Below are 20,147 nucleotides of genomic sequence, written 5' to 3'. Positions count from 1 at the left end.
GCTGATGGTATAAAAGGTGTGGGTTTCCAAAGCTTTGCCAACTGCTGATTTGTTTTCCCCTTCATTTTATTTTATTTTATGTAATTACCGCATATGTGTCGAAATCCGCAACGCAGATTCAGCAGATCATAAAACCTCTCTTCATCCATTTGTCACAGTGTGTACATTGAGCGGGTTGTTGCTATTTCTGATGGAGATCTTTAGCATGTCAGAACACAGCGGCAGCTCCAGAGTTGGGCAGAGAGCACTTGGATGTGTGTCGTGAACAAGTGGTTCAAAGTGCTTGTTTGTTTGCTGAAGGATATCACCTCTATCAGTCTGGTTCTGTCTCTTTGACGAAGCTACAGGCTTTGAGGTAGAGCAGGAGGCAGACAGGAAGGTGGAGAATGTATATATAGCCGTATGAAGGCAGGGTAAACACAGCTGATCCTCAGCACCAAGAGTAAATAAGTTCAGACCACAGATAAGAAAATAACTTCCATCACCGCTATACCAAGAAACGCTGGCTTTAGTGAAGTGGGGAAGGGTTCGATTTTTCTATCATTTTGTGTAGCGCAGGAAGTTCTTCTTTTTTGTTAAATGCCATTGGGGTCAGTTAATCCAGGAGTAAGGTTGTTCTTTTAATACTGTGTTGCACTTATGGGATTATGTGTTTGTTGTTGGTTTATAGGTGGATAGATGAATTAATTTGTATGACCTCCATTGCTTGTTGCAGATGAAGGAAAACCAATTTGTTGAAAAAAAAAAAGGAGAGCAGCTGGACGGGTAGAAGAGACTGATTTGTGTCCATGTCTGGGCACTGTATAATGCCTTGGAAGGAGGTCTGATTTCAGAGTTCAGTTGAATCTCACTGGACTGTGATTTCAGTCCAGTAGAGTAGATTGATTTTTGTTTTTTTGTTGGAATATATGTAAAAATAAACCTCTGAATTGCTTGCATAAGAATGACATTCACACCGAAAGGGTGTTGTTCACGTTAGTCCGCCCGCAGTTACCTAACTATTCAAACCACGGATGAAGCAGATTACCGAGTGCTGGCAGAATCGTGGTTTACTAAAGGTTCTCGGTTGCTTTTTCAGTTCGCGTGGGCTTATGCAGTTACAATAAGTGCAGATTTACCAAGAACAGCGAAACATACTTTCCATTAGCGGAGAGAGACACACACTCGCATTGTGAACGGACGACGGATTAGCAAAGGCACACATTTTTAATTCCCATTGTCAGTGCCATCCCACTGAACCGTTTCGGGGGTGGGCCTATGTCGGGAAAATCTGCAAGTAAAGCACCGGCTTGCTCCGCATTGCGAGCGTTAGTTCAGCTCGGGCTGCGTTTGGCCGCAGCAGTTTTGCGGCGCTCACAGTTCATCTCCGTATTTATGTGTGAGTGTTTATTTATTTATTTAGCCCCTAACAGGCCCATATGCCGGCACCATCTGCCCACCCAAAACGCCGCGCTCCGTGTTTTCCCCTATGTGCCAGTCTTACTCAACCCACCCCGAACCTGTTCTCATCTGCCACGCTGGCATGTAGACTCTGGCTTGTGCTGAACTGGATTTTATATTTGTTGCATTTTGTTAGTAGAAGATTGACACGCCCGGTGACAGCCGTGAGCAGCAACAGGAAGTGGCAATTAGTATTTTGTTGTTGCTGCACGCATCATCCTATTATCTTTAACTTACTCGTATATTGAAAAACTACAATAGAACATTTCTCTACTGCTGATCTCCCGTTCACAGTCAAAGTGTCTCTGATCCGCATGTGCTGTCCATGTTAGTTGGCTCGAGCGTCCTCACACTTTTCAAAGCCGTAAACGTCGACTGATACCGTAATTACCAGTTGCCCAGAAATGGATGTGAATGAACGCGAGAGAGGATGGTTGAATGGCTGTTGCAACATTAAGTCTGGCCACAATCCAAGGGGGTACCTCCTCTGAGCACCGTTCCTGGGAAGGGCTCCAGGAAATGTTTGAATAATACATAGAAATATACCTTGAGCTTTCCATAGGGATACACTGTAGTTTCTGACCTTATTTTTGGTGCTTCGCAAACCTTTAAACATGCACACATAGGATAGACGCACACGCTTCCTCAGGCATTTTAGAGGTTAATATCGAGTGCATCCTCTCCCAAATGCACCATCTGCATTCTCTGGCTGCTGACTTTTTAGTTGGTCCTTGCACATTTCTGTATGCATTACTCACACAATGCACAGATTTCCAAGAAACATTACTGTCATTCAAATGATAGGGCTTTATCAAAACGCTAAGCACTTTCCATCTGCATAGGAAAGTGCACAGAGAGGGTAGGTTCATGTCACTGAGCCTGTGAGAGGTTCAGGGTCAACTAATCCTGTTTCTAATCCCCAATGGTGGTCAGTGTGATCAGTGTGTGGAAGAAAAAAAACAACAACCAAACATCTCAATCAATGACCTGTGACTCTCTGAACACTTCAGTCAGACACACTGCTGTTACCTGTCTATCATTCCTTAGGCAAACAAAAACAGACCGCAACATCAATGCCACTGACAAAAATTGATATTATAAAATATGGTAACATGCAAAAATGTACTTATGCTGGATCACAGATAAAGCTTAATTTATTTAAAACAGTTAAAAACAACAACAGTTAATTATTAATGATTAACTGGGATGAGTACGAATTACATTTCATAAAAAAAAAATCTAAAATGTTTTTCTTGTAAATACTGAACCTTATTAAAACATAATGTTGCTATGTTATTGGCCATGTGTTTTGACATTACACCATAAAGTACTTAAATGTGCACCGTCACATATAACTCTTAATTCTTTAGCCACAAGGAGGGTGGGGGGAAGGATGTGTTTGTCTGTGTGGGGGGGAGGGGGGGGGGGGGGGGGGGGTGATAGGGCTTGCTCCACTTTTCCATCTGACAGAGCAGAAGGGATCAAGACTGTGTCACAGCGGCGTGAGAGAGGATCGGGAGACACCAGACACACGGCAAGGTTTACGCGGCTCTGCAGGAAGCCGCTGTTTGGATCTATACTAGCTTTCCACTTGACCGATATAACTGCTAGAACAAGAGGCAAAAGAATTATTGTTGGGATTGTTAAAACTTTGGATTTTTAGCTGATGAGTTGACAGTTCGTTAGCATCAAGTACTCACAAACGAAAATACTGTGTCCTTTAACATCCAGACCAAAATGGAAGAAGACTGTTCGTTTTAATTTGGATTAACTGTGGCAGAATTGAGACTTGCTACCTGGAATTGTTTCCGCTTGTGTGCACCTGCAGACTGACAGCTGCCGGGTAAGTCAGACCTACAGTCCAGACTATGAAATGTTTTTGGTGCTTTAACATTTGGCTGACCGGTGCAGTCATGTTGCTCAGTGTCACATGAAATGTGCAGTCAGTAGTATCCTCATGCTTCTTGCTGTGACACACAGATTACTGTGGCTGTAGGCTTGTGTGACTGAGAATATGATGAGGGTCACTGTGTCAGTGTGACATGGTGTGTTTCAGTGATGGACATTGACCTCGAGTTGCTGGTAATCCCATAGCAACATGCTTCCAAAGCCAATATTTATATGTATGTATATATTTTTATTTTCATTTTATTTTTTCAAAGGTGCAATTCTTCGCACCCCTAAAAATTACACTAGCAATATCTAGATAACTTTTTTTTTTCCCTGCAAGAGTCACCTCCAGCTTCCAGGAAACAGTTGAGATGGCTGGCATTTGTTGATGGAGTTAAAAAGCTACAGCCCATCTTGCTTGCACGGTTTGCTCTGTGGCTCACACATCAGGAAGAAAGCTAATCTGGGAAAAGAAGCTTATAAATTAGCCCAGGGCCGTGCAGAGCACCGATTGGGCCGCAGCAGGTCACTGACAAAGCTTCACACGGGACGTAGGGACTGGATGAGGAAGACTGGAGATTTGTGTGACAATGTTACATTAGTTCTGCAAGTAGACGGAAAGGATTAACAAGCAATATATTTCTGGAAGCATTTTACATCAGTCAGTGAGCTTACTTTGGTTGGTTGCTTGTTAACTGGTTAACTTACCTTACTGTCAACAAAATGTAGTTTCTGAATTTTATGCAATTTTATGCTTTTCTTAAATCTGTTCAGAGCTTGAAAAAGTCATCTCACAAATAAATGTTGTCTGAGATTCTCCACCATGTAGATTTAGTCGCATAAGCTGTGACTGACTTGTATACAGCCCTCTCAGTAAGCTCATGATTATGGCATGGCGTGTTCCTCCATTTGTAACAGGCATCTAAACATCAGTCTCATCCAGAAAGCTTAGTTGCTACAGGGATAAAAATCCGGGTTTAATATATTTATTTACATATAGAGACACTGAACTACTCACAGAGTTCCCTCTCTTTTGTGTGAATCTGGGCCGGCCAGTGCTGCATAATAGGCTCTATGGCGGGCTAAGTGAGTGCAGATGATTGGTGTCATGTGAAGATGTGCTTCAGTGCTTTCCAGATGCATTGAGAGTAAAAGGACAATACGCGGGGCCCATGCTGAATGTTAATAGTGGTAGTCAGCCCGAGATGCAGCCTATTGAAATGGATCCCATCAACCTCAAGTAAATGCTCCTCCTCACATATGTATTCTAAAAACCACACAACCACCGCCATAGTGAGGACTGTAAATGGCTTCTCCACGACAACGCCTCAAGGTTATACCATTTAAGTATTAGACAAATCAGTATTTATAAAAAAACTTGGTGTGGAATATCTAACTTTAAAAAATAATAATAAAAAAAACACTTTTGTAACCCAGGCCTACAAATTATTATTATTCTTTTTAAAAGAATAGTTGAGGCACTGGTACTGTACACCAAATCCTGTGTTTAGAAGCCGGTCATCTCATAAATCAGCGTTGACAGCAATGCCAGCAGCTAAATTAGCCCCTAATGTAAATCGTTATCGCATCAATGTACAACAACACATTTTCTTGTAATAATGGCTTGAAATGCTTAACAGTGAATTTACATTGATGGAAAATGATGGTGCCTTTTTGTCAGTGTCCTGCGTCTTTTATAAATTCAAAGCATGTTTAACCTTTTTTTTGTTTCCCTCGGAGGGTTGCAATTGGTTTTCAAAGCATTGGCCTTTCTGTCAACACTCAGTGCCAATTTATTCTCAGTGGGCACAAAAGGTCAATTTACGCCGTTGTCCGGGAAGTGTTTTTCTCATTTGTCCTAACAGCTGGAACATCATTTTACAAGCAATAAGGAAGGAACGAATAGCCACTATTGTTCTGTTAGAAATCCCACCTTTTGTAGTCTGTGCGCTCCGGGGACAATTTAAGCATCAGAAATTACACTACTTCAAGAGGCTTTGTATGAAATGTATTTAAAAGCATCATAAAATGTGTTATCGACAACATTTTGGTACATTTTTCTACTTCATCTCCTTCTTCATTAGAACTATATTATACATTACACTATAACGTATCATATACTGTACCTGCTTTTGCATCTGGCTGCCCTGAGAGATAAGTCTATGCAAAAACACACTGTAAAGGTTAAATTTGTATCAAAATGAAATGTTTATTCAACACCCTTGCGGATAAAGCTAACATTTTATATATGTAGTAATATAGCAGCTGTGTTTGCTGTGAACACTGGATCAATACACATCAAGTAATGGTTTGGAATTCCACTAACAGCTACAACTAAGCCTGGACATAAAGAGTAGACCGTCGTTTCAGGTGCAGGATCGGTTAAAGAACTTCTCTTTTGTGAGCTAAAATATATGGATGTGATCATTTTACTGCCTCAACCACCAATACAGTCCTAATACAATACTACTACAGTAAATGTGTCAAAGATTACCGTATTTTCCGGACTATACATCTCTCCGGAGTATAAGACACACTAGCCTAAAAAAGTATACTAGCCAAAAAATGCCTATGAAGAAAAAAACAACAATAAAAAGTGCAACTTATAGTCCGGAAAATACGGTATAAACAGCTATTGTGCTACAGCTACTTTTCTATTTTCCATTCTGCTGCTACTGCCCCTTATCACACATACTGTATTTGCAACTGCACTTGCATTATAAAACAATTCCGGATCATTTCATACTTGAATTCCACAGTTTCTAAAATCCTCAATGACCCATAATCATAAAAAAGTATAATTTGTCATATCCAACAAAAATATAAATGACTTGCTTTCATCTTGTGTAAAAAGATCATATTGATTGTTGCCTGTACATATAGCATTAATCGCATTTCAGCATGGCGTTACCTGACAAGCTGTCAGGGCTTGAGAACTCTGACGCACCGCACGGTCTTTGAAGTGTCACAGGGAGATGATTGTGAGGAAATCGCATGTCTCCTCTGTGACGCACTCTGTGCTGTAATTGAGAGTGTGTTTGTAGAGCTACCCTAGATGCAAGGATATCCCGCCTTTGGGAATCCACATGGAACATTTGTGTCATTCACAGCCGTCAAAGGGTTTATGTCTGACTGGTTTGTTAAGATGACACTTTATTGATCTCACAGATGGAGAACAGGTTACTGAAAAATATACATGATTTTGTGTGAATTGCTGTTATAAATGTTTTGTCGATTGTCAGGGAAGATCGTCAGTAAAGGCCGTCAATGGTTCAAACTGTTTTAGAGAAGATTTGTAGTTTGTCTAGTATTGCAGGTGTTATAAGAGCTTTATGGTGATAAGTTTAGAGGAGCATTTGATGTAAATGGACAGAGCATCATTGTATGATTCCCAAGTCTCTATTTTCAGTGATGTGAGCATTCTCAGTTCTTAAAGCCAAACTAAGTAACTCATGCTCCTGGAGGCCATAAGCGCCACTGCAGGTGTTATAGGAAGTTGCAGGGTTTTTTACTCATTAATTGTCCGTGAGAGTAAATACTCCGCTGACAGTAAACAAAGGGAGAGAGGGATATTGTACATTGTGCCACAACTCAATGGCACATTGAAGATACTTTTTTTTTTCACTCAAACTTGGTTGTAAATACTGCTGAAGTGGCGCTAGCCCGCAGATAGCTTTGCCCGCTAGCCTGTTAGCTTCTTCTTCGTGATTCCATTAGTGGGTATAGCGGCTCCGACCTGGAGGCTGGGAAAGTTGCAATGGTGGTTTTCTGGCCAGAGACACCAGGGGAGATGAAAGACCCCCTAATCATCCCATTAACACTTGTATTACCCCAGAGGGACTACGAGAAGGATTCAAAGCTAATTGTAGAATTTCATATTTACTATTAAAAAGAAATAAAACACATTTCACCCTTCCCCTGCATGCAGCCCCCATAGGGTTGATTTGATTTTATAACCGCTACTTCCAACCTTGAAAACATACAAACCATTCATCAAATGACCTAGTTTGTCTTCTTCAACTACGATCAAAATTAACTCAAGCTCTACCACATTAAGACTTCATTTGATATCCTTTTACATATGTGTGAATTAAGTGTGGTACATGGCTGAACTGTCTTCTCAAAGTCTCCTTGAGGGATCTATCATTAAGAAGCCCTTTTAAACCCCGCCATGTCTCAGTGACCGATTATAAAGCAGGTCCTCCATAACGTTTCCTCTCCTCTCTGGTGGTCGAGCTCTGAACTGTATTGTCGGGGTTATAGTGAAGGGTAATGTGTAGAGCGAGCTGCCAGCATAATTAGTCCAATTAGAATTTTATTGATCAATCTCAGCACTCGGCCCGAAAACTGTGAGCATTTGCGGTTAAGGGTCGCGGAAAGAAAGGAAGGAAAAAGGGGAGGAAAAAAAAAAAAAATCCCCAATTGTTCACTCAATATCAGAGCTATTGGTCATTTTAATGAATCTGTCCTGCCTGCTCGTAGCCATACTTTTGTTGGCTTAAAGTTCGCAGTTGCTTCAAGGAGAAACGCATCAAAGACAAAGGCTGTGGGAAGTGAAGGCAGAAATAAATGAGCGTGGTTGGGATGGAAGTGTTTAGGGTGCAAAACACGCAACAAGTGGGGGTGACATTGTCTTTTAATGCCAGTCGAGTTAAGTATCTGTCAGCAAGCCAGTTGATTTATGCCTGTCAAACCTATAGGAAGAAACCAAAGGGCCCCGCATTAAACTTAACGGTCTGCTGAAACATCTTGTTCTAAACTCAGTATGTGATCATTTAGTGAGCGTTGTAAATTTTAGTGTAATCTTCAAAATGAGTGCCGGGTGTGGTTGCTTGGGTGACAAAATGCAAAGTAGACTAGGAACGGGCTGGACAATCCATTTTTATCCCAACACCAATTTGTTCTGTTATAGAAATCTGAGCCATTAACTGTTTATTCCTCTCATCATGTCACATATGCTTTATGGACATTTGACCATTACATACAGTGACCTATATTCAGTGAGCGTTACCTCATTTGCTCCTTCTAGATAACTTCATTTGTTCTTTGGATAAACAGTCATCTAATCTATAGAGATGCCCTTGTCCATGGTGCCTTATGTATCTGCTGTATCTGTGCATTTCATCTTTGTATCTCAACAATGTAAGACTACTTTGACCATTACATCATTGGTCACACCATTGATCTTATACAGTCTGTATAAATACCATGTCCTGGCTCTGGACTGACAGCGCATCTTTGTACAAGTTGAATTGATTTCCTCTGTATTACGTATTTATGTATTTGCCACTCTTATTTGTGCAGTAAACAATGTACAGTTCCTTTCTCATGCACGCTACTACTGTGTTGGTGTGTAATTGGCTCTCTCCCCCTTCCAGCATCCCAGTTGACACCCCCGTCTCTCCCTCTTCTCCCCACCTCCAGGGAAGCTGGCGCAGAAAACTGGGGCACAGAGGGCTGCCAAACGCAAGCCTCCACCGCTGTCCACACCAAATGCCTGTGCAGCCGCATCTCCACCTACGCCGTGTTAGCGCAGCAAGCTAAAGACCCGGTGAGTCACACAACTACCCATCGCCTAACAATCTCTTAGGAGTCTTGGCGAGAGGGTCTAACAAGGCAACCACTACCAGGGGCTACATCAGAGGAGTTACTGCGGTTTTAAATTTAGACGTGTTGCCTGTCAGATGGATTTTGCCGTGATGTGGGTTGCCATTTGTTGTCTTTGCGAGCGCACTTGCTTTGACTGATGCTGCTCTTGCTCAAGGAGTTGAAATATGAGCTGTCTGTCTTCATTGTCTTACGCGTGAAACTTTTGGGCTAGCGGTTTTAATCACTGCCTCATTGTGTGCCTTTAAATTATGTTGATTTGGCTGTCAGTCTGCGTCGGCTCAAACTTCCAAAAGGTCAGGCAACAACTTTTTTTTTTACCCAGGCAAATGGAAATGCGCGAAGGAGAACGAAGGATGCAGAGTTCTCGTTGAATCGCGGTTCGCCCACAGCTCTCGATCTGTAAATAGTTGTTGCAGTGTGTGTTGTGACGTGACATGATTAAAGAAGGCGTTCGAGCTGAAGCCTGTTCTGATACATTGCGCGGTCTTGTGCTGTTGTGCGACTGTGCGTCCAACGCATCTGACATTTGACTTGGCATCCTCTGATATGTTAATCCAGCGTTTAATCCAGTTGTATTGCTGTGCCGTACATGAGCGCTGCATTTCCACTGAGGATATTAACTTTTACCTGTCTAGTCATGTCCTGTCCTTTGCCCTGTCAAGTGTTGCCGATTGCAGTCCCAGGATTAATCGGTCGATGCTTTTTGAACTTAGTGCACAATAAAAAGTGGAGGTTGAATAAAACACGGAGAAATTTAATTTGTGAAAGTTGCTGAAGCACTTGATGCCAGAACCAAATTGAAATAGGTTTATAAAGAATGTGTGTGCAAGTGGTGCACTGATGTATCCTTTGTAAATCATTATGCTGCAGTGGTGATTTACAAAGGATAGATCAGTAGCTTTGTTGATAAATGTTGCCAGAGATTGGACTCATGAATTAGCCCAAAACATTTTTACCAATTTCAATAGTTTGTTCATTTTTAACAGGGTCTCTATTAAATAGATTACACTGAGGCAAATTTAGGACTTTATTGTCTGTGTTTGTTTTTGTGTTTTTATAAACATAACATTCTAATCAATTTGCTTTTCGAACAGAAGTATTGAAATGGCAAATATTGAAGTGGGCCATTACAATGTAATATGAAAACATAATAAGTGATGTGCCTTTAATTACAAAAGGCCCTGTATTAAAAAATTCAGAATGGAAAAACTATTCTATGGCCAAGTTAATCAAAAAGTTTCCGTGTATTCCCAATCACTTCAACAGAGTTGAAATTCTTAACTAGGCTCTCGATTCCGCTCTTTTTTATTCCACATCAGTGAGTGCGTCTGCCCGTGAATGGGAGCTGTCACTTAGCAGGAATAAATCCTAACCGCTAATTATTGCAGCTGTGAAATTACAGCAGATTTTCCAAATTCTCAGTTTTCTTCACAGTTTTTACTTCAGGCCTGTCATTACCACGGCAACCATTAGTGTCAAGCCCATGCCAAGATTCATCTGTCTTTTTTTTTTTTATTATTTATGTATTTTCATTCATGAATTATGCACATTATAAATGTAATAATCTTCTGATGCATAAAAAGTGAATCCACGTTAGAGCATGCTCATTATATTGTCTATTACTCTGTTTTTATATGTAAATAGGGTCAATCTAAGGTCACTGCTTTAGGTGCAAAAATATTTGTTCATCATTTTAACCCTCAAAGCTAGAATAAGTTGACATGCTAGCTTGATTTGGAATTAGGAAAAAAGAATACACTACAGTGGCCATTGCATGAAGAAAAAAAAAAAATGGTTTTGACCTAAAAGTTGAGCGAGTCAGTCCTGCAGCTATTTTTGGTATCTATGACTTCCCGTCTGGCTGAATATACTATTGACTTTTCTCTCAGCGCAGCACGCATGTAGAGTGAAAGAGAACTAATAGGGAAAGAGACATTGACTTTGGTGACATCTGTTAGAAGTGCAGTCATTAGCGATTCATCACTCTGCTTCAGCCTGCCACTATAGACCCGTTTCCACAGAATGGGTCAGTGTGTGTATGTCAATGGCTCTCAGGTTGGAGTGGCACAATGCGCTGTTGCTATTTGACGTAACCATATATAAACACTCTTTAATCAGCCATACGATGCACCATGAGTCATTCCACTTCTAACAAGCACCAAGTTACACAGACAAATTGCCGGATTTAAACTCTCTAAAGTTTTTTGGATTGGCTTCAGTCCTCTTACAACACAGCGCGGCATGTCCCCTTTAAAATGCACTTAGGCTATTTGCTATGTTTATGGTGGCCATTTGCAACAGGTTCAACTAGGGATTGACGGCTGTTATGAATACGGATTATGTTTTGAAATTGTTGCCATCTTTGAAGTACTGGACTGGTAAGAAAAATAAAAAGAGATTTCAAAGCCAGAATGTGCATGCCACGCTAATGCCAAGTAAATACATGTCCTTCAGCATCTTGCAGCGCTATTTGTGCGTGTAATTCTGTCGGCGCGCTTAAGCAAGGCGCGGTGTGTTTCCGTTATATCTGACAAGGTTGCGTAAACAAGTTTTGTTTTTTTTTTCCTTCTTTTTTTTAAAGCAAATCACTGAGGGGAGTTTTGGCTACAAGCGTCCTCTCTCTTGGTTTACTCACTTGGGCTGTGCGACTACTGGAAGAGAGCGCAGTATCAGAGGCCCGGCTCTGACAGCTTATCCGGGGCCGCAGCACCAGGGACAAGGGGAGCCCAGGATTAACCTCCATGTTTAATAGAAAAAAAAATGTGTGTGTGTATGTGTGTAGGGGGGGGGGGGAGACAGAAAGAGATGGAGGGATTTAGTAGCAGCTCTGCCATTACGAGCCATTTACAGTGTAGCCAGGGATAGCGAGTTTAATCCTGTTTACTTTCTATAGCCTTTGAGATTTCCCTGTGCATGTGAGAATGTGCGTGCGTGTGTGTGTGTGTCCGTGTGTGTGGGCATGTGTGGTTGTCGGATGCAAGATGTCGTTTGGGCGGAACAGAGGTGATTGAGTGAGGTCATGAAGCTAAACAATAAACCCAAGCGCCCCGTTCCCAAAATGACAATTGCGAGAATAGAAAGTCCCGCAAAAATGTCCAGACTCATTGCCCGGGTACGGCTCACAGGGATCATGGGATTTGGAGTTGAGCAGATATTGGCTTCATAAAAGTCAATTTAACATTATGGTCCTCAAGTTGAAGAATGGACGTGTAATTCCTGCTGTATTGGCTTGGCTTGAAACGGGAAATACGATGCCGCGATCGTATCCTCACCCCCCCCGCCCACTCCTCGATACTAAAAAATAAAATAAAAAAAACACATATATGACACAAATGTAATTGAAAAGAATTCTAAAGATAGCACAGGAACTTAGTTATTAGTTCATTTTGAGAAAACAGTGATTCACATTTGTGTTGTGCTGTTTGTGTTCTCGGCAGTTTGTAACTTTTATTTGGAAGTGGCATGTTACTTAAACCACTTAAGTTTCATATTCAGTTAGTAATGAGCGAGCCCGAGGCATCTCATTTACAATGGATGACTGCTCTTGCTTAGCTACAGTCTACATTATGCTGCATATGGGTTACGAAATAAGATTTGAGAGGCACGCTATGCCATTGGACTGCTGCCGAGTTGCCCTGAGACAACTGTTACTATGAGGTGGGCAGGAGTGCAGCCACTATTCAACCATACGCTACATTCAAATGCTTTGTTTGCATTCTCGTAGGTCGGAGAAATACGGTACTCTTCACTTTCTACTTTCTATCAGATTGTCATGTGAAAATTTGTATATTTCATATTATTTTATTTTCTGATGCTGAATGGGGGAAACATATGAATATCTTATGCTGCAATGTTTCTCAAGTAGTCTATACCATCTTGGCATGAATGAAACGTTTCGTCTTTGACTTACATTGTACAGCTGGATCCTGATTTAGTGTATATTGTATATTGTAAAACATTATATCCCCAGTTCAGTTCCTTTATTGTCAATAGATCAAATTCCATTTCAGTTGGAGGGCAGGGACCAATACAACTCAATGGGAGAAAAACATGTTTTTTAAAGAAATTTCCATAGAGAAACAGTCCAAATGTTTTCCCTGATCATTATTTGACAGTGATTGAATTCACAAGCCTGACTTATTATTTTTTCAGCTGAAAGTCCTTTCTACAGACCATTGTCTCTACTTTTGGACGCCTTTATGAGGACCATAGTTCAAATGTGCAGGAAGGGAGGACTATGAACTTTGGGACGGTTTTTGTTTCATGTGAATTGGCCCAGGCTGTTACCATAGTTACTGCCATGGAATTCTTACCTGCCCTCCACCTCTATCTTAAACTATGTATATGGACACAATAAGGGGCAGCATAGGGCGGGAGGGGGAACGTTCAGCTTCCTGACTGACGGCCTGCTGGATGCCTGTAGGTAGAATGTGAAATATTTATTGTACTTGTTTTTCATATTTCATATCTCATCTTCCATTTTCTTTATAGCTTGCATAGAACTAGCTTTGGTCCCCATGGTAGACACTAATGAGCCATAGCGTTTCAACTATAGGTCTCCCCCTCTGCGCTCATCTATTGCTCCAAGTGAATTTTATGATAAGCACATTTCACCAAGGCTGAAACTACAATAAGACACATTTTGCCACCAGTCACATTTTTGTCTCCCGGGCTTAAGAATGTTTGTGCAGAAAAATCATTCTCTGGGTGAAGCTGTCCTATAGTCAGTCAGATCTGGCACATATCGAGACTGCAATCAGTAATCTTCCCTCCTCTCACTCTAAATTCTTCTCATTTTTAAATTTTTTCTCAATGACCTGATAAAATAACACCGACAGAGTAACTATCTGTAAGTGCTTTTTAGATGATCTTTTCATACAGTCATTTCATTTGCCTCCTAGGTCAGTAGCTTAAAGGAACAGGCCACCATTTTTCCATACTGTGATATGTTCTAACCTGAGCTTCGACGAGTTGATGCGTACCTGTCTGGTCTTTGTGCGTGCCTGTGGAAGAGCGTGGTAGCTTCCAACTTCAACCCTGTTTGGAGCCATAGGAATACATTGGGAAAGGCCAAATGCCAACAACATCTTTAATCTTTTTGCCTGACTGAGGGCATATAGTTCTTCCATACTGAGATATGTTCTTTCCTGAGCTTAGACGAGTTTATACGTACCTGTCTGGTCTTTGTGCGTGACCGTGGAAGAGCGTAGTAGCGTCCAACTTCAACCCCGTTCGGAGCTATAGGAATACAGTGGGAGAGGCCAAATGCTAACAACATCTTTAGCCTTTTTGCGTGACTGAGAGCGCACACAAAGACAAGACAAATAAGTATCAACTCGTCTAAGCTCAGGTAAAAACATATCTCAGTATGTAATAACGGTGGCCTGTTCCTCCATATTTATGAACCAGTGTAATTTAACTCTTCGAACCCCTCATTAAAATGACAGGAATTGGTCATTGGTCGTTTTCTGGCTGAGGAAATAGCCAATGATACATCAGTGTTTGTAGAGTGGAATGAGGCAAAAATCTCAATTTGCCCCCCCCAAAAAATAAAATGTACCCAGGCAATTATGCTAGGAGGCTGACGATTTGTGACTTGTGCTTGCCCGAGCAGAGAACCATAATACAATTTCCACTTCTCCATGCTTTCCATCTGCACCTGAGACCTTGCGCCAGCCACGGTGCACGAGCCGGCCCCCCCATTTTCAGCCATGTGCTCTTGTTGGGTGGAGAAAAATCACACAGCACGCTTTGGCAAAAGGGGGGCGCTTCTCTGTTACCTCCATCAGTCAATTCCCGTACACCGGAGTATGTGTCCGTGTGTGCGCGCGCCCGTGTGTAAATGTGATGTCTGTTTCGCCACTAAATCATTCGTCACTGGTAAATGATTTGGCCCACTTCAGATGGATCGAGTTGTGTTTCCTCTCTTGTCATCAGTGCACGCCGCCACCTCAAAAATCCAGCTTCGCCACAGTCTATTATTCCCGCTATTAATGTCCAAAATGGTTGATAGAAGTGCAAGAGGGGATGATGGAGCCGGTGTACGATGGCAGCTCATATTTTCGGTAATTTACGGGGCAATCTCAAGGAGGCAGTATTTCAGCGGAGTATCTATGACTTTGGTGAAGCAGTTGGACAAGGTTAGCTCATGCAAATATGCTGACAACTGTTAGTAAATATCCGAGATGTACAGATTTACGAGGAGCCGGTCCGATCATTTGGATCTGTGAATCTTATTTTACAGTAAATGCAGGCGCCCTAAGTAACAAAGAGTCACGCGAGGTTAATGATTTGCTTTGTAAATATTCACTTTAAATGATACTTGGGGGTTTTAGGAACTATGAATATTGCAACTTTTTTCACTCTGGTCATGCTGCGTCTGCTTTGACATGTTAGACTGTGAAATCACCCAGCAACCCGTTTCACACTTTGAAATGGCTCTACACTGTGGGCTGTATTCATATAAAAATAAAAAAAATGAATTGGCAACTTTTATCGAGCACATTACAGGAAGCTAAAGCTTTACTGCTAAATTTTGCAAAGTGATTTTCTACTGACTGACTCTAAAGTTGTTTATTTGTGCAATGAAAAAGTATTCATACGACTGCCAGCTTAAAGGCCCAATATTCCACTCAGCAACTTATGTTTTTTACAAGGCCGGAAAAAGTGAGTATGTTTTAAGTTGTATGGTTCAATACTAGCCTGGTTTTACCATACCCTCGTACTCATTGCATACAAGGGTCTGGAACTTCACAATTGAGCTCCGTTATCAGATGGGAGGGGTGAACTCCATTGAATTTACTGATTTTCGCTAGCGTTTCGTGACGTGAAGTATGTGATGCGCCCGAGTGAGTGAAGCAGCTGTCAGCTATGCTCTCGTCGGCATTCCTTGCACATTCCAAGACTTCAATTTCAATATCTGGATATTTGGGAGCCGAGCCAGAACGGACTGAAGAGCTTCCTTTACTTTCGTATCCCCCACCATTGCCAAACTACCACCAGCAAATGCTTGACGTCACCTACAACACCCGCCTCCCCCGCTCGCTGAATGGTAGGTTGAAATTCAGCCGATGTAACGCGGCCACTGAGATCAAACCCAGACGTACATGTAGGGAAGTTTAGGAGTTTACGGATGGCTAAGGCTAAATACAGTTAAATACAGTCAGTTGTATTTTCCCTTCCCTTCAGTACTGTATCTAATGCATATGCACTATTTGACATTCCTGGTGCTTTTCCCTATAGTGCAAACTGCACTTTTAAGTGCGTGTTGTGGTTTCCTGTGCCTGAATTTTCAAAGCAAAACAGAGTAGATCCTGTTCTTGGAAAATCCCTAACTTTGAGTCCACCACTCATCAAAGTGGTGTTTTTTTATGAATTTATTTTAGCTTAAATTGTTGATAAGTAGGAACAGTGCCATGGTGCCAAAAGTGCAGAAATCTGACGACATGAACTGTACTAAAGTGACGGTGCAAGTTTGAGTCTAAATGTGTTAATATTTAAGCTCCGTGGTGCGTGTCAGAAGTGCTTGCACCTAAACAGAGCGAATGTGTGTCATCATCACGTACCGCTAAATTGAAGGCTGCAGGCAAAGTGACATCAACACATGGAATCTGCATGCCTTTGCAAAGATTTCTCCTGCTGATGGTAGTACCTATAGATCCAGTGCCCTGCGCAATGATGCCGCTGAGAAATGCGTAAGATCCAATCTTGGTCATACTCCGCTTCAAAACTTTGTTTCCAAAAAAGTACAAACAGAATGTCGTCTAGGAACAGCCCAATCACAAGCCACAAATGAGCTGCTGCTTTAACTCCCTATGGAAACCGAAACTGAAACTTTTACGAGCACATGGTCCGCACTAAGCTGCTTTTTTTCCATAATATAGAGCACTATGTTTTCTATTTTGTTTAGTATTGTGAGCTCAGGGGCACATTTTATTGGAAAAACAGCTTTGAAAAATTGGAAAGTATTGTCAATTTATTTATAAAATTACAAATAGGCTAACTGCCTTATAATGAGCATTTAGGCTATTTTATTTCAAAACTGACTTTTATATAGCCATTTATATCGCACTTGCACCGTGATGTACCGAACCATGGATCCTGCACCGTGAACCGAACCGTGAGAGAGCTGAACTATTACACTTTTGACTAGTCCTTGGAAACTGCAAAAGTTTCAAGGTTAACTTATTTGACCGTTTTTTATGCTAAGGTTTTCCAAATGTTTGTGTGAAAAATGAAGAATTTGCCGTTAGTCTATGCATTTTTCACATAAACACGTCATTACTTTCGTCCTTAGGCAAGCTAGAATATCTTTTGTTCGCTCCATCTCGCCAAAAACACAGCTAAACTGTGAATAAACAGGGCATTACACCATTTCATTCACACGCGGAGCCTGCACGCTGCGCACGCCGCTGTAGTACTCCGCTGCTCTCCTTTTAAAAGAGCCATAATTACTTAGATCACTCCCGAAAATCCCCATCATATCCCCATAGCCAGCCGAGGCATAGACCCCCCGCTACACAATGAGAGCTGAAAAGCGCCGGGTGGGGATTCACAGAGAAATTGGTAGGAGGATAGGTGGGAGGGGGAGGGGGGAGGATTGTTGGCGAGAGCAGATAAGTAGGTTAAACTTCCTAGGCTGAAAATAGCTATCTTCTCCATCACATGGTAGCCGGCTGCCCAGGGGAGTGTGGTCAGAGGATACAGAGAAGCAGAGCACACTGTCTCTCTGTCCACACACAGACACAGTTTTTACTCACATGTTTCATACTGATGTCTTATTACTATTTATTTTATAATTCCTTGTGAAATGACCATCTCATTGCAAGCGCATAATCTATAGCAAGCAAGAGCACACTGTTGCACACGATGCAGAGCTGGGGGTCAATGCATTAATGTGAATATTTATTGAATTAAAATGTGTTATTTGTTTCAGTTAGTCACGCGATATGGAATGGATTTTTTCACGGATTGCCTTAACAAAACAGTGAGCGCAATCCTGCTGATTGTTTGTTATGAGTCTTACAATGGAAATGCGTCCGATGCACTTCATTTATGCATTCATCATATGAGCTATTTGCTTTTCTGTCAAACATGTGCTGTAGGTCTTATTTAAGATCGCGTGTGTTTAATTGCATAGTTCATTCGTCAACTTCATGACTATTATCAAATTCCAATCGTGTTGTCTGCAGTTTGTATTTTTTAGATTACTGATTGAATTAACTCTTATGTGTATTGTATCTCACTTGTCAGCACAGTAGCGTAACAGAATGGAGATGCTAAAACCAAAAGTGCAATATCATGGTAATTGTGGCATTGTTATGAAACAGGACACACGACTGTCATTCTGCTTTGTTTTGTGTTACAATTACTGAGCCGCATCTCAGTATAATGACAAACAAAACAAGGCTGTTTTCTTTGCAATAATATGAAAACAGAACTGCAAATTGCGTTATTCCTTAAATCGTCGTCGTCTTCAACGCTTCAAACCCCGTCCACTTGTTGCAATTACTCTCGTGTATAACCTCGGAGAGTGGTGGGTTGAGATGTTTTAATATAGTAAATAATAGTCAGGCCTGCTGTGAACAGGTACAGAAGGAGTCAATGAATGGATGATGGTTTTATGTCAGTGTGGAAACCTAAAGCTACGCATGATTTAAATCTTACAATGAAATACATTAATGATTGTATAACTGTCCCGCTCAGTCACAGAACCTGTTGGGTATTTGGCTTCCCTTAGCTCAGTTGTCATTTCAGACGGTCCACAATTAGTGAACCAGTCAGTACACTGTCTGCTAGTATTTAAGTAAAAGAACCCACTGCTCATTATGCCATATAAAGTACAGCTGTTTGAACGGTCAGACCACAAAGAGAAAATGCACTCAAACGCATATAGTTTCCTCTGACATTACACACACACACACACTGTCTGTGAAGCGCGCCTCCGCTCTATTCCTCCCTCGCAGCAGCTTGTCATGCCATTGCCTTCTCGTTTTCTGAGGGTCACTCTTTACTTATGAGGCACTTTTGATTATGTTTTGCCCTCCCAGCGCATTGGTGTGTCATTTTGACATTCCTGTCTGTTCCACTTTGCTTTTGCAGAAATGGCTTTCCTTGATGGGTCAAAGAAACACTGCGTGAAAGAAACCACTGAGCCTTAGATAGTGTATTTTCCTTTTATTCACTTCCAATTGCTTCCCGATTTAACCATTGGCTCTCTTATCATTCTGTTTGTATCACTGCCTTGAATTTTAGCCTACTGTGTACTACCCACTTGGAAATGGTTTGATTTGGCTGCTCCTGGCAAATGTGCTGCTGTAAGAGCCCATTTACTGACATTTACTCAATATGTCACGCTGGACGTTTACTGTCATAATTCTCCCTTTTCTCGCTATCATCTTTACCTGCTGACCTTCACTGCTATCCTTGTTTGGGAATCGTCTATACGAATTGCCTGTCACATCTCCAGACATACCATTATCTTCCCTATGGCCCGTGTTCGGCGGCAAAGTAAGGGGAACCTCGCGAGATGGGTGTGTGCGTGGTGATAAATCTGGGAAATTGAAGAAGCTCTGGCCACTGCGGGCGGTAAATGGAGCTAAATTGGGTGATTGAGAACTTAAGAGAAGGCCAAACATCAAGCCCATTTGTGACGCAGCGGGGGGGGCAAACCCTTAACATAGCTTCATTTGTCTGGTCGAGAGCCACTCACGGCCCAAGGGAGAGTTACAAAGCAGAGGTGCACTGTACGCTGTGACCCAAATTGCTTAATTATGTGCTACAGCCTGGTGCTTTACCCTTGTGCATAAGCAATTACGGACCGAAATGGTCAAACTTGCGGGCATGGATTTGCTTTTGAGTGTTGTGTTTCAAACTAGATTTTGTATAGGAAGTTAGAACTTTTTATTGTTTGTTGATTCTAATCTTGAGTGTATTCTGCAAAAGAAAAATCGTCGTATTTTTCTTTGCATGCATTCATGAATCGACTCTGTGCATAATTTCAAATCATAACAACATGGCCCAAGAACTGACTTCCTGTTTCGATCCAGCACGCCAAAATAAAAGCACCATCTTATTCATTAGTTCAGCAGTTCATTGGTTCAACTTTCTTTCTGCTTAACTATTAACAGACAAAACACTTAAAATGTGTGTATTTAATCATATTCCTGTAAAGTTGCAAGTACTTGCTTAACTAATAAATGAGACGA

At 41.5% G+C, this 20,147-nt stretch overlaps 1 protein-coding gene across 1 annotated transcript in view; it reads left to right on the top strand.

Moving 5' to 3' along the window:
• adgrb2 (adhesion G protein-coupled receptor B2) overlaps positions 1-20,147 on the top strand; it is a 232,919-nt gene that overhangs the window by 165,973 nt on the left and 46,799 nt on the right. Inside the window, exon 18 of the mRNA XM_079571360.1 lies at positions 8,755-8,881. Within this exon, the coding sequence (XP_079427486.1) occupies positions 8,755-8,881 (127 nt within the window). The remainder of the gene's footprint in view (positions 1-8,754; positions 8,882-20,147) is intronic.

Source organism: Gobius niger, assembly GCF_951799975.1.
Source record: "Gobius niger genome assembly, chromosome: 14".
NCBI classification, from domain to species: domain Eukaryota; kingdom Metazoa; phylum Chordata; class Actinopteri; order Gobiiformes; family Gobiidae; genus Gobius; species Gobius niger.
This window is presented reverse-complemented; position numbering and strand designations above follow the sequence as displayed.